The following is an 11,122-nucleotide window of genomic DNA, read 5'->3' on the forward strand; positions in this document are numbered from 1 at the left end:
GCGACCTGCAGGTAGAGACCTGCCTTCAAGTCTCTCCTTCGCAGTTGGGGCAGGTCATGCGGGGTGGGCACCTGGCCGGGTACTCTGGGGGCGCTCGCGGCAGCAAGCGCGCGGTCGGGCTCGGGAACAGTCCCCAGGCTCGGCCCGCCGTGGCCGCCTCCCCCTCCGCCCCGGGGGCCGGGCCGGGCTCCTGGGAGGCGGGGACTCGCCCAGTGGCAGCAGCGTCCGGGCGGGCGGCGGGCGCGGGGCGGCTTCCTGCAGGCGGCGCCGGGGCGAGCCGAGCGCTGCAGTCACCAGCCTTGGGACGCTGGGGGCCCGGGCGTTCGGGGGGCCGCGTCTGAGGCTTGGGGCGCGCTACGCAGCCGTCGGTCGCCGCTGCCCGCGCTCCTGTGTCGCTGCAATCGCCGTGGCCGCTGCCGGTTACGCCAGCCCCGCCGCCGCCCGCTCCGATTCTGCGCACAGGCGGCCCCCAAGCCTGTCATTCTGCAAAAACACAGTTTACTCAACACGCCGCACACACTCGCGCGCGCGCACACACACACACACACACACACAGACACACACACACATACACACACACTCGCGCGCGCGCACACATTCATACACACACGCACGCACACACGCGCGCGCGTAGCCCGGGCCCCCTGCGCGCACACGCACGGGAGCGCGCGAGCGAGCAAGACGCGCACACCCGGCGAGCCAAGTTCCGCAGCCTGGCATGGCTTCTGGGGACCTTTACGAGGTACGGGGACGCCGGGGCGCGGGCGGCGCCGGGGAACCCGGCCGGGCCAAGCCGGGTGCAAGCGGAGTCCTGAGCCCCCGGGTGGCGGCGCCGGGGATCGGAGGGCGGCGGGGAGACTCGAGGGTGGCGGCGGACCCGAGGGTGGCGGCGGGGACCGGAGGGTGGCGGGGGCCCGGCGCGCCTCCCGCCGCCGCCTCCCGCGGCGCCCGCTCCCTCTTTCTCTTTCTCTCGCGCACACACTCTCTTACTCCATCTACTTTGCGGCCTTGGAGAGGGGAAGGAGGAAGCCGGGCGGAGCCGGGGAGGAGGGAGGGAAGGTAGCGGTCCCGGGGAGGTGCTTGCTCAGCCTCGACGAACCGCCCCAAGTGTGCAGAAAAGTACAGGTAAAAAAAAAAAAAGAAAGAAAAAAGAAAAGAAAAAAAAAGTCGCCGCCGGACGTGTGAGGGAATGCGGGGGGCGGCGCTGCGGACGGCCCAATTTAGGGGTGTCGAGCCCCCGGGGGTGCGCGGGTCTCGACTGGGTGGGGAGGAGAAGATGGGTGATTGCAGTGGAGCTAGGCTCTTGGGGGGGGTGCAAAGGAGATGAGTGCCAGGGCGGGGGGTTGCTCAGGGGACAGCACTCTTGCCATTCCAAGAGGGCCACTGAGTGGCTGCCCCCTTCCCCCACCTGCTGCCTACTGCCCCCCTTCGCAGCACTCTGAAGCTCTCCATGCAGGGTCTTGAGGGAGGTCTCTGCTGGTGTCTAGCTTCCCAGGGTGAAAGGGGAGCTGAGTTGCGACCCCCTAGGTGGAACGTGGAAGTTATATGCTGGTGGTCAGACTTGTCAGGAGACATGAGTGTGAATCCTGTTCCCAGCACTCTCTAGCACATTCAGGGGCTAATACTTGTGTCCAAGGCCACACAGGTAGCAGTGGGCACTGGATTATTTTGAAATTGGTTCAGAATGTTGGAAGACGACATCCATCTGTCATCTTTTGAACAATAGAGAAATACCCATACTCTCTGGGGAGAAAGGGCTTAGCCAGCCTTGGGACCACAACTGTTCTTGCGTGGGATTTGGACTATTGGACAAACAAGAAGCCACCACCAATCCCAGGGGAGGATGCCCTCAGAGGTGTTTCGTCTCAAGAGAAGGTTCTGAATAAAGAAGCCAAAGGAACTGGCCAGCCTCTATCAGGAGGCCTGCAGATACTGAAATAAATCAATCTCAAGGGTCACTTTGGGCTTCCCATCCCACCCTCCAGTGAGAATCAGTCGTAGTAGCTGCCATTTTTAAGGTTGTCATCTAAATTTCCATGCAGTTCTAGAACAAGTTGAGTTAACCTTTTGAGTAAGAGACTGCAGTGGTAATCTACTGTAAACTTGGTCCCTGGGTCCTCCTGGAAGCCCAAGCACTCCAGATGGCAGATTTGCTGTCTGTGTGAGAGAAGAATGGAAGGCAGGCCAGTGGGCATCTTGACTTCCTGTGCATCCAGAGTCTTTGGGATGACTGATGAGGCTCAGGCGGGACACATGTGAAAACATGAGTTGTGCCCCGTGGTCTTCCTTATCCTCTTGCTGATAGAGAAGTCAAGGTTGGGTAGAAAGCTGATGAAACTGACAAGATGTGGCCAGTGAGCCACCCAAGCTCATCGATAGTTTTCAAGATGGCGGGGCGGTTTCTGAAACCAAAAGTACCCAAGCTCATCGATAGTTTTCAAGATGGCGGGGCAGTTTCTGAAACCAAAAGTCAAACCATAGCGAATTAAAAGTGTTTGACCAAGCTCACAGAAGTAAAACCATTCCTCCCAGAACACTGCCAGAAAGTGGATACCATTTAGGGACTAAACTGACCTTGATGGGGTCATGAAATTTTCTCATCGATGGTGAGTTGTCTTAGAGCTTCGGACTTTGCCTGGGTGACAAGTGGCCTTTTGAAGACAGGAAGTGGACATCATAGGAGACATCAGTGTTTCCCATTTAAAGTCTGAAACTTATGGACCTTCTGGGGATAATTTCTTGTTTAATGTTCATCTGAAACTGCCATTCTTAACCTTGCTAATTATAGTCACCAGTCTGTGAGGATGGGAGTTTCCACAATGGCCTTGAACTATCTTAGTGACTCAAGAGTGCTTATTGTAGTTCAATAAGCAGGGCAATAATAACAATTACTTCTGTGGTGGTAGGTAATTGTATGAGATATAAAATGGTTTTCTTGTGGCTGATTATTTGCACAGCCATTACTAGAAGGGCTAAATTGCATTATGAGACTATAACCAATGTCAACATTTTTATAGCCTATGCCTCCATTACATAACATAGACTGAGGGATTTAATTGGTTGTTCAAATTTAACTTAAAAACCAAAAGTGCCAAGTGTACCTCAGTACATATATTTCCAGCTGTAACATTGTTGTGTGCATTAAAAATAGCCTGTTGATTAAAAAACACCCCACCAATCTGGTCATATTCAGTGCAGTTACAAACCTTAAAGGAAATAAAAAGACATCTCATTCTTTATGATGGCATTTCCTTAATTAATTATCCTTGAATGTATGTAAAATGACTTATCATAGCCTTTAACCAATAAACTGCATTTTGAGTGGGCTAGGAGTGATGACCTTTGTCACATATATTCCACCTGGGTGCCTGCTGATATTACCTTTGACCTTTTATGTTGAGGATGAGGTTCGGATTGTAGAGACTCACCTTCTCTTTGGTGATTTTAGAGACCTCAGTTATAAAGAGCAAGCCTTCCCCTGAGAGCTCTGCTAAGGAGTTGGGTGCTGATTTTAAAGACACCAGAATATGAGTTTTGTTTGTGTGATGATGCTCCTCAGTCTTGTTGAGGACACCTGGAGCAAGCTGGGTTCTGAAATTTGGATTTGGGTGGATTGCTCAGTTTTATTTCTCTGACATCAGAAGCCTCATCCTCTTCTGATGCATTCTAGCTATCACCTATATGAAGGTTATTTCAAATATTGATTGATGCCTTAGAGCAGTGGCTCTAACCTTTCTAATGTTATGACCCTTTAGTATAGTTACTTATGTTGTGGTGATCCCCAACTATAAAATTATTTTCATTTGCTACTGAATAACTGTAATTTTACTACTGTTATGAATTGTAATATGAATATCTGTGTTTTCCGATGGTCTTAGGTGACCCCTGTGAAAGGGTTGTTTGCCCCCCAAAGGGGTGGCGGCCCACAGGTTGAAAACTGCTGTCTTAGAGGCAGATATGTCTGGATATAAATGTAATTCCCCCCAGATGTGCTACTAAACATATGAGACATCAGAATTAGACTGTGAGACAGTTTTAGACTGTGTGTGAGTGTGTGTGTGTGTGTTGCCTCATTGATAAGGTGTGAAAATTGTCATTGAGTACCTTCAGATGGAGCAGAACATGTTGTTCATATTTTTCTACAACGCTCCTTATACAGAAGCATTCATTTCCCTCCATGTTTATACTATAAATCTGAATCTAGAAGATATTAGAATTTTCCATCCCTGGAGTAGTCAATCCAAGATGGTTGGATATCAAGAATACATCATCTGTGGTACAAGGGAGCCAATTATCTTGTCTTTTACTAGCTCCCTAACTCCTCACACATTCACTTACTCATGACTCTTATCAGTGAACAGAAAACTGGGTTCAGTAGACAGAGAGCACATTGAGCAACCTTTGGCATTCTTATGATGAGAGTTATCTACTTTTCTTCCCCAGCTCATGATCTCTTGTTGATGGTAATACTATGTTGAAGGCAGAGTTTTTCTCAGGACCACTGATCAGCTCTATCTCACCAGCTGATTCCAAATAATCACACAGAGACTTATTAATATTAATTATAAATACTTAACTCCTAGCTTAGGCTTTTAAAAAAGCTAACTCTTATAATGTAGATTCACCCATTTCAATTAATCTGTGTGCCGCCCCAAGGCTCATTTATCTCATCTCTGTATTTCCCATTCTGCTTGCTCTGTGTCTCATGGTGTCTCCTCTTGATCTCCGAGACTCCACCCTTGGTTTTCCCAGCATTCTCTCTGCTCCTCTGCCATGTCCTAGTTCTGTTTCTGTTGTTAAGATAAATCCACTGACCAAATCAACTTGAGTGAGAAAGACACACTTCCACATTACCCATCATTGTGAGAAAAGCCAGTATGGGATCTCAAAGCAGGAACTGCCGGGCAGGAACTGAAGCAGAGACACTGAGGAATACTGCTTATTGGTTTGCTTCCTATGGTTTGATCAGCATTAACCTTCTTTCTGACTTAGTACAGCTATTAACCTTAAAAGAAATAAAAAAGACATCTCTTCCTACATGATAGTGTTTCCTTAATTAAATATTATAATCGAGTGTACATAAAATGGCTTATCATAACTTTTAACCAATAAACGGTAGTATTTTGCATAGGCTAGGAGTGACCTGTCTTATACAACCCAAGACTATTATCTGCCCAGGGGTGGAACAACCCACACTGGGCTGGGCCCTTCTACATCAAGAAACCGCCTCACAGTCATGCCCCAAGGCCAGTCTGATGTGGGCAACCCCTCAATTGTGGTTTCCTTTCCGTAGGTAACTTTAGTATGCGTCGAGGCTGACAAAATCTACACAGCACACACCAAGAATGGGGCGGCTCAGTTCTTTCTCTAGAAGTGTGTTTTGGTACCTTTTAGAAAAACCAACTATCTTCCCTTGGAAGGGTGGACTGCACTTAAATCTCCACTATGTGACTTTCCTTGATGTTGAATGGTGTCTCATATCCCTTGCCCTTGATTAGTTGACATGAAGGGAAAGGTACCTATGTTGCTGGCAAAAAGTGTTAAAAGAGGATGCTTTCTGTGTATGTGGAGTGGCTGAGATGACACTGTGTTTGGCTCTGTGTTGATGCTTCCTAAATCTCTATCTCCAAACAATGGCTGTATCTTTTTTGGGGGGAGGTGGTGAGGAAGGAGGTGTGGCATATATTTCTCCCTCCTTATGTTCAGAATTATATATGTACAGTTTTACGTGTGTTTGCACAATACATATAATGTTTTTTTATTCCAAATACAAATAACAGAATACTTTCCCTTTGTTAAAAGATATTGATTGACTTTAGTTGTAAATGTACACTACAGTAATGAACATGGGTCTCTACATTGTATCAGGGTGTATGCAATCTGTGTTCTACCAAGTTGCACATGAGAAGTAGCAGAGCTTGCAGAGGGAGACAGTACTGGAAAGATCATGGAAAATGAGCGCAACCTTGTGCTCACAACATTGACTAAGCTTCAAATAAATCTTACAGAAGTATATTGACTGGTGGGTCCTGTTGTGGAGGGTCTTCCCACCAACCTGGTCCTACAACTGTGCCATCCCCAAATGAACACTTAGAGACTTATATTAATTATAAAACTGTTGGCCAATGAGTAGGGCTTCTTATTGACTAGCTCTGTCTTAATTACTAACCCAGTTCTATTAATCTTAGTATTTCCACATGGTCTTACCTTACCGGAGAAAGGTCCAGGGACCTGTTACTCCTCTGGCATCCTACATGGCGACTGTTCTGGCGGGCCCTCTTGCCTACCTTTTCCAGGCTTTTCCTCCTCTCCTAGTTCCACCTATCTTCCTGCCTCATTGGCCATTGGCCCAGCCGTGTTTTATTCATCAACCAGTAAGAGAAACATATACAGAAGGGCGTCCCCATCAGGGTCCCTCATCAAGTCCAGCCATCCTTTACAGTATTATGGTAGAAAAGACAATTTCTTGTTTCTCTGTAGATTGCCCAGAGCATTCACTTCTAATAAACATAATTTCTGATAAAATTAAGTCTGGTTCATTGCTTTATTCATTCACCAGAGTGGAGAGCAATGCTGTCAGACCCTTTCAGGTGTTCTTCCGGCTTCACTATTCAGCTCAGCATGGTGGTAGTGCCACTATATGTGCTACCATTCATTTTAAGATGGTGATTGAGCACATTTCCAGCTTTATGCTAATGTTTCTATTCATTGTTGAGTTACTTTCCCTTATGAGAGTGCTTGTCCATGACTGTTGCAAGTATTAATATCAACAAGTTGAGGAAATGGCATCTCAACATATACAACTTTCTTGTGATGCTGGTGTCATTTTCCTAATTAATCTATTAGAAACTTCCTGTCAAAGATATGACTTCTTAAATCTCTGCACACATGTCTTTCAAGGATTATTGAGTTGAAATCTTGGAATCATAGTACTATCTAATGAGTATGGACTAGGTATTTGATTCTCCAGTGGGGATCCATTGACTTATTTTTAAGTAGGTTTTTATATTATTCTTTACAGCATAAGGTGATTTCTTCAAGGCATTAAGCTAACCTTGAAGGGAGTTAAAAAGGACTCTTGTAGCCTGACCAATTTTAAAGAACAGTTCAGGCTGGGTGATTATAGAAAGTCTTAATATCAGAGACATGCAATTAGATTTAACACCTCTATTGGACAGTGAAAGGAGGTCTAATTTGACTGAGTTAGTAGCATCATCATTCATTTATTTTTTAATATTTATAGACCAATAAATATTTGTCTAGAACTAGGGAAATGATGGTAGTAGCCCCTAAAAGCCTAGGTTTAGTGGGAAATAATGTAAGAGAACAGAAGTTCATAGTGAGTGGGGAAAGTATTCTATTGGGAAGATGAGGCTTCCAGGAGGATGTTGAGGGATATATGTGATCCAGGCTGGGGAAATGAGAGAAGGCTTCCCATAGGATACTCAGCTAGGAAATGGATGTGGCCAGGTCTGCAGGACCTAAACTATTACCCTACTAGGACTTTTAATGAAAGTTCAGTTTTCTCCTGAATGTATTACATTTTGATAGCCAATCCCTGTTACTGGGCATCTAGAGTGTTTCCATTTGTAAGCCAGTATGTACTGCTGTTATGAACATCCACAAGCACCATTATTTATATGTAAATTGAACTGTTTTTCCCAGATTAGATTCTGAGAAATGTTAGTTTGAAGAATGTGGATATTCATGTGTCGGTTTGAAAGAAAATGGTTCCCAAAGGGAGTGACACTATTAAGAGGTATGGTCTTGTGGAATAGGTGGGTCTTGTTGGAGGAAGTAGGTCACTGTGAGGCAGACTTTGAAGCCTCATATATGCTCAAAATATCACCAAGTGAGACAGTTCACTTCCTGTTGCCTGCAAGATATAGAACTTTCAGTTACCTCTCCAGCACCATGCTTGCCTGCAAGTTGACATTTCCCACTATGATGGTAATGAACAGAACCTCTGAACTGTAAGCCACCCCAATTAAATGTTTTCCTTTATAAGAGTTGCTATGGTCATTATGTCTCTTCACAGGAATAGAAACCCTAACTAAGACAGAAGTTGATATCAGGCACTAGGATATTGCTGTGATGGACTTGATCATGTTTTGTTTGGAGGAATTTAGACTTTGGAAGTTTGGGTTAGGGAGACCGTGGAATGCTTTAAGCACTGCTTAATGGGCCATACAAGTAGCAGCATGGAAGACAGATGTGCTAAGTGTGAATTAAGCTGTGGGCACCTGGCTCAAGGGATTTCAGAGGGGGAGGAATGTTAGTATGTAGTCTAGAGACTGATATTTTGGTGAAGAATGTAGCTACTTTTTGCCCTTGTCTGAAGAGACTGCCTGAGGCTAACATGAAACATTTTGGATGAATTCCATTGGCAGAAGAAATCTCAAAGCAACCTAGTATAGACTCTGTCATATGGTTATTAGTGGTAACTCTAATGAAGATTTATATTGAAAAGGAGCAGGAAAATGTAAAATTTGAGAAGAGGAATGGCGTTAAGTCCTATGTTCAAGGAGATAAACAGATGAAGAGATGGAATAAAGGCAGTGGTGACCTCAGGGCAAGATCCCACCCAGCTAAGTTTCCAACTTGTGAGAAAGCATTAAAGGAAAGCCTAAAGCCAGATGTGGTATTGCACCCCTTTAATCCCAGCACCTAGAAGGCAGAGACTGGTAGATCTCTGAGTCTGAGGCCAGCATAGTCTAAAGAGCAAGTTTCAGAACGGCCAAGCTTAGTCAGTGAAGGTAACCATCAAATACAGAAAGCTGGTGAAGATGTAATTGAACGAGAGGGCCACGTTCCAGTCCCAGCAATCAGCAGAACTTAGCAGCTTCATCCAGATGGTTCTGGCTTTAGAGTCAAGGATAGAAGGAAAGCATTATGAAGTCTACCTCCATGACTAAGGAAAGTCACTGAGGTCAGGCATGTGAAATGGGTGTCCCTGAATGGAGGCCCAGAGAGGCCATTGTGTGAATCTGTGAAGGAGAAGGCTGGATTGCCTTGGAGACTGAAAAATGTTAGAGATGCCAGGGTCATGGGATACCTGCCGAAGAGAGCTGCTAGTAGAGAGTAGAATCAGCCCAAGATAAAGAAGTGTGTCACAGTCAACAAAGCTGAAAGGGGTTGGCAATCTGAAGAGCACTTTGACATCAAACATGTACATACAGAATTAGGAGTTTTCCCAGCTGGTTTTCTGTCTTGCTTTGGTCTAGTATTTCCTCACTGTGCTTCCTTCCCTACATTTTGGGGTGTCATTGAATAGCCTGTGCCATTATATGTTGGAAGTAAGTGATAATGATTTTTTATTTTGATTTTATAGGTAATTACAGTTAAGAGATTGCATGACTCTCAGAAGAGACTTTGAACTTTAGACTTTTAAATAAGTTTGGGACATGAACTATAGGGACTTCTGAAGTTGGACTGAATGTATTCTTTGTGTTATGATATGATTGTAAGCCTTGGGGGATAGGGAGTGGAATGTAGTGGTTTGAAAGAAAATAGGCCCCATAGGGAGTGGAAGTATAAGAAAGCATGGCCTTGTGGAATGAGTGTAATCTTGTTGGAGGAAGTGTGTCACTGTGGAGGTGGGCTTTAAGGTCTCATATATGCTCAAGCTATGCCTAGTGAGACAGTTCACTTTCTGTTGCTTGCAAGATATAGAACTCTTAGTTACCTCTCTAACACCATGTGTGCTTGCAAGTTTCCAGGCCACACCATGATGATAATGGACTAAACCTCTGAACTGTAAGCGAGCCACCCCAATGAAATGGTTTACTTTATAAGAGCTGCTGTGGTCATGGTGTCTCTTCATGGCAATAGAAACCCTAAATAAGACAATTCATAAGCTGAGATTTCCCTTCCAAAATGGACAGTTGATTAAATTAAAGGAAGAATGGGAGCAGATTGACCAACCAACAATGCTGCATTCTGTTTTAGTAACTGGTGGCTGAATGGGAGTGGTAATGGGGATCAAGTGAAATGGAGAAATGGGCAAGGTTGGAGGATTTAAAAGGGATAAGCACAGTTTGGTTTATCCATCAGGATTATATATAATATACAATATACAACAATGTAGCTTTAATACGCTGAATTCCTTTATATGAAGGAAAGCTTGGAATTCAGGGTTGGGATGGCAGTCTGTGAAGTTCTCAAGGTTTCAGGTTCCCTTTATCTCTTCCCCATTATCCTCAGTTGTGGCTTCTCTTCTCAAGGTCACTTCATGCTCCACCCTAGCCTTAGAACTCTAGCCATCTTTTTCAGAAGAGTTAAAAAAAAGAAAGATGGAGGGCTGGATGCATCACCTCTCCATAAACAATTGTGATTCTATTGTCAACTCATTGGCCTGAATACCTAGATGCAAAGGAGGTTGTGTAGGAAGCAAGGGTTTCAGCAGTAGTCTCCCTTGCTCTACCAAAATAAAACTTCTCACCAGCCCATTGGGTTCATGCTGGAACATGGGGAGAAGTTTTGTTTGAAAGAGATGTGGAAGCAGTAGAAAGGACAGTGAGTGAGGGCCCATGAAACACCCAAGTGTAGGTGCCCACGGCAGCAAGTACTCAAACTCAGAGCTCAGGAGTAGTGTCTAGTATGGAGACAGGTTGAGTATTAGTATATGTGCACAGATTGAATGCCATTAGTACACAGATTATCATTAAAACCAAAGAACAGAATGTAAGCTTGAGTAGCAGCTCCCTGATGGGGAAACTGAGCATTTTAGAGAGATGAAAAGAGAGTGTCTTTAAAAGCAAGAGAAGTGAAGGGAAAACAAGGGACTTTGTTGTTGTGGAAGTCAATGGAAGATTGTATTTTAAGAGAGAGAGAAAGAGAGGGAGAGGGAAAAGGAGAGAGAGGGGTCAGTAGTGTCCTTGGATTGAGCAACTGACAAGTTATTGGCAACTGTGCGATGCAGCTATCCAACTGAGTGTGCTGGGGCCTGAGGACTTGACTGCAGCCAGATGCTGATGTGAGGAATGTGGATGTAGAGATATCTTTTTAGGCAACTCTTTAAAGAATCTAGTGTGGAGGACAGAGTGATACTTGCATGAAATGGGAGGAAGGACCAGCCATCTCCAACCCTCTAGTTATACATTTGCTTTGAATTATTTACATA

The 11,122-nt window shown here is 45.2% G+C and overlaps 1 protein-coding gene across 1 annotated transcript in view; it reads left to right on the top strand.

Annotated features, from left to right (window-relative positions):
* The first annotated feature begins 249 nt into the window (after window positions 1-249).
* The window catches only part of Cdyl2 (chromodomain Y like 2), a 192,378-nt gene continuing 181,505 nt past the window's right edge, over window positions 250-11,122 (top strand). Inside the window, exon 1 of the mRNA XM_005073065.4 lies at window positions 250-742. Within this exon, the coding sequence (XP_005073122.1) occupies window positions 719-742 (24 nt within the window). The 5' untranslated portion in view covers window positions 250-718. The remainder of the gene's footprint in view (window positions 743-11,122) is intronic.

Source organism: Mesocricetus auratus, unplaced genomic scaffold, assembly GCF_017639785.1.
Source record: "Mesocricetus auratus isolate SY011 unplaced genomic scaffold, BCM_Maur_2.0 Super-Scaffold_6723, whole genome shotgun sequence".
Taxonomy (NCBI): Eukaryota; Metazoa; Chordata; class Mammalia; order Rodentia; family Cricetidae; genus Mesocricetus; species Mesocricetus auratus.